The sequence below is a fragment of the Babylonia areolata genome, chromosome 32 (genome assembly GCF_041734735.1).
Source record: "Babylonia areolata isolate BAREFJ2019XMU chromosome 32, ASM4173473v1, whole genome shotgun sequence".
Classification (NCBI taxonomy): domain Eukaryota; kingdom Metazoa; phylum Mollusca; class Gastropoda; order Neogastropoda; family Buccinidae; genus Babylonia; species Babylonia areolata.
This window is the reverse complement of record NC_134907.1, coordinates 2,378,510-2,381,009: the sequence shown is the minus strand read 5'-3', so window position 1 is coordinate 2,381,009 and position 2,500 is coordinate 2,378,510. Positions and strand designations below refer to the sequence as shown.

Sequence of the window (2,500 nt, the reverse complement as noted above, 5' to 3'; positions counted from 1 at the left end):
CTGTCTGTCTGTCTGTCTGCTGCCCTCTCTCTGTCTGTCTGTCTGTCTGTCTGTCTGCTGCCCTCTCTCTCTCTCACTGTCTGTCTGTCTGTCCGTCTGTCTGTCTGCTGCCGCCTCTCTCTGTGTCTGTCTCTACTCCCATCGTTCTTCAAGCTGTCTTGAATTTTCACTTGTAGAAATGCAGAGCTGTTTCATCACAAAATGTCTTTTGTTTATACACAGAGCAGAGAAGAATGGTATGTCTGAATGATATTTTGGTTAATTCACATGTGTTTTGAAAAGTTTCATCCTGTTTTTATTGGCCAGAGGCCTGACAGTGAAAGTATTTTTGACTTTGGGGAATCTGCTTCTCTCTCTCAGTGTTGTTGTTCTCTTTTTGATGGTGATGGTGATGATGACCATGACGACTGATCAAGGGATCGTAATGATAGGAAGCACCATAATGCAGAATGAATTACCTAAAAGGAAATCTTTGTTTTCATCCATTCGGATGGCTGCCGGAAAAAGAGGGTGCTAGTCAGGAATGCACAGGGGAGGTAACCTACTTCCGGAGGTTATCGGCCATAGCTACTTTCGTTTTCTCTGCATATGCAGGTAGTAGTTTGCACAGGACAGGAATCAGACCCCTGCTGGAGTCTGCACTAGTGGGTCACGGTTAAGTATTTGTAATTAGAGGAAATCTTTGTTTTCACCCATTCCACCAAAGATCAATCACAGTTGAAACTTACTTTGTCTTTATTCCCGACAAAGCATCCAAGAACCTTCACTAAGAATTTCAACCAAATGGTTAAGAGTGACTCCCTCATCTGAGATTCAAAGAATTGCTGAAATATGTAACAAAACCAAAACAACAACGTATTTTACGGGGACATAAAAAAAAGAAAAGAGAAAACAAATACACTTCCATTGACTTAATGCTGAGTAAAAGATGCGTGCTTTCACATTTTGTTTTCCCCTTTCAATGAAGGTTGTATTTCTCTAGAAAAAAACCGCATGTAATCCAGTTCCACATAAAGTCATCAAAAATGCAAAAAACACAAAATTAGAATTGGTGAAGAACCAGTGAAGCATTCCACGGTAGAGTATACTTCAAGGAGTGTACATGAACACTGATAGGATCACTTCACATCAGTTATATCATTCATTATTCTATGGATTTTTTTTTTTTTTTAATTTTGCATACCCCATCTCCCAACACACACACAGACAACCACTCATGCACACACCCCACCCCACACACACATACCTACACAAATAAATAGTTTATGCTTACAAAAACGTTTAAGGGGATAGGATGTGACTTTATATTCCATTATACATATTTAAAGGAGCAGTACTGTGAACAATAGTGTGGCAGCCACTGATTTGTATTTGTTTTGTTTTTTTATCACAACAGATTTCCCTGTGTGAAATTAGGGCTGCTCTCCCCAGAGAGAGTGTGTTGCTACACTGCAGTGCCACCCATTTTTTTTTGTATTTTTTCCTGCGTGCAGTTTTTTTTTTTTTTCCTATCGAAGTGGATTTTTCTACAGAATTTTGCCAGGAACAACCCTTTTGTTGCCGTTGGTTCTTTTACGTGCGCTAAGTGCATGCTAGCACATGGGACGTCGGTTTATCATCTCATCCGAATGACTAGCGTCAGACCACCACTCAAGGTCTAGTGGAGGGGGAGAAAGTATCGGCGGCTCAGTTGTGATTCGAACCAACGCACTCAGATTCTCTTGCTTCCTAGGTGGGCGCGTTACCTCTAGGCCATCACTCCACACATATGTGTGATGGGACATTATACAAAATTCCTCCTTCTCCCCCCTGCCCTGACAGACTGAATGTTTGTGGCTGAAACAGAGGATGGGGCCTTGATGTCTGATCCTCTTTTCTGCACGTTCCTGAGTGTGTGGAGCTGGTGCTGTGCGTGTGGAACAGTCAGACATGCGAACAAACATACTGCAGGTCGAAAGCACTGACAGAGAGAGAGACACACACACACACACACACACACACACACACACACACAGAGTAGTATGCATCACTTCAAACGTTTCATACTTCACAGGTCATCTTTCACATTTAAAAAAAAAAAAAAAATCATAATCACAATTTGTGTGTGTGTGTCTCTTGTTCAAACATTCACTTGTTGTTGTTGTTGTTGTGAAGCACGCACTTGGTGCACTGAAAAAGAACCCATGGCAAAGAGTTTTGTCCTCTGGCAGAATTATGTAGTAGAAATGCACTCAGATAGGTCCACAAACACACAGCGTGCACTCAAGGCCTGACTAAGCGAGTTGGGCTTTGCTACCGGTCAGGCGTCTTCTTAGATGTGGTGTAGCATATATGGATTTGTCTGAACGCAGTAATGCCTCCTTGTGAAACTGAAACTGTTGTGAACTTTGACCTGTCTTTCAGACAAATGCAGGAAGCGGCAGACCAGGCCTTTGAGAACAAGAACGAGGATGACCTCATGTATGTCCTTGGAAAGGTCAAGGTCTCAGACAGGCAACTG

General features: G+C 42.3%; 1 protein-coding gene across 1 annotated transcript in view; it reads left to right on the top strand.

The window, feature by feature from the left end:
* LOC143276607 (vacuolar protein sorting-associated protein 16 homolog) overlaps nucleotides 1-2,500 on the top strand; it is a 46,153-nt gene that overhangs the window by 42,631 nt on the left and 1,022 nt on the right. Inside the window, exon 23 of the mRNA XM_076581214.1 lies at nucleotides 2,404-2,500. This exon is cut by the window's right edge and continues 1,022 nt beyond it. Within this exon, the coding sequence (XP_076437329.1) occupies nucleotides 2,404-2,500 (97 nt within the window). The remainder of the gene's footprint in view (nucleotides 1-2,403) is intronic.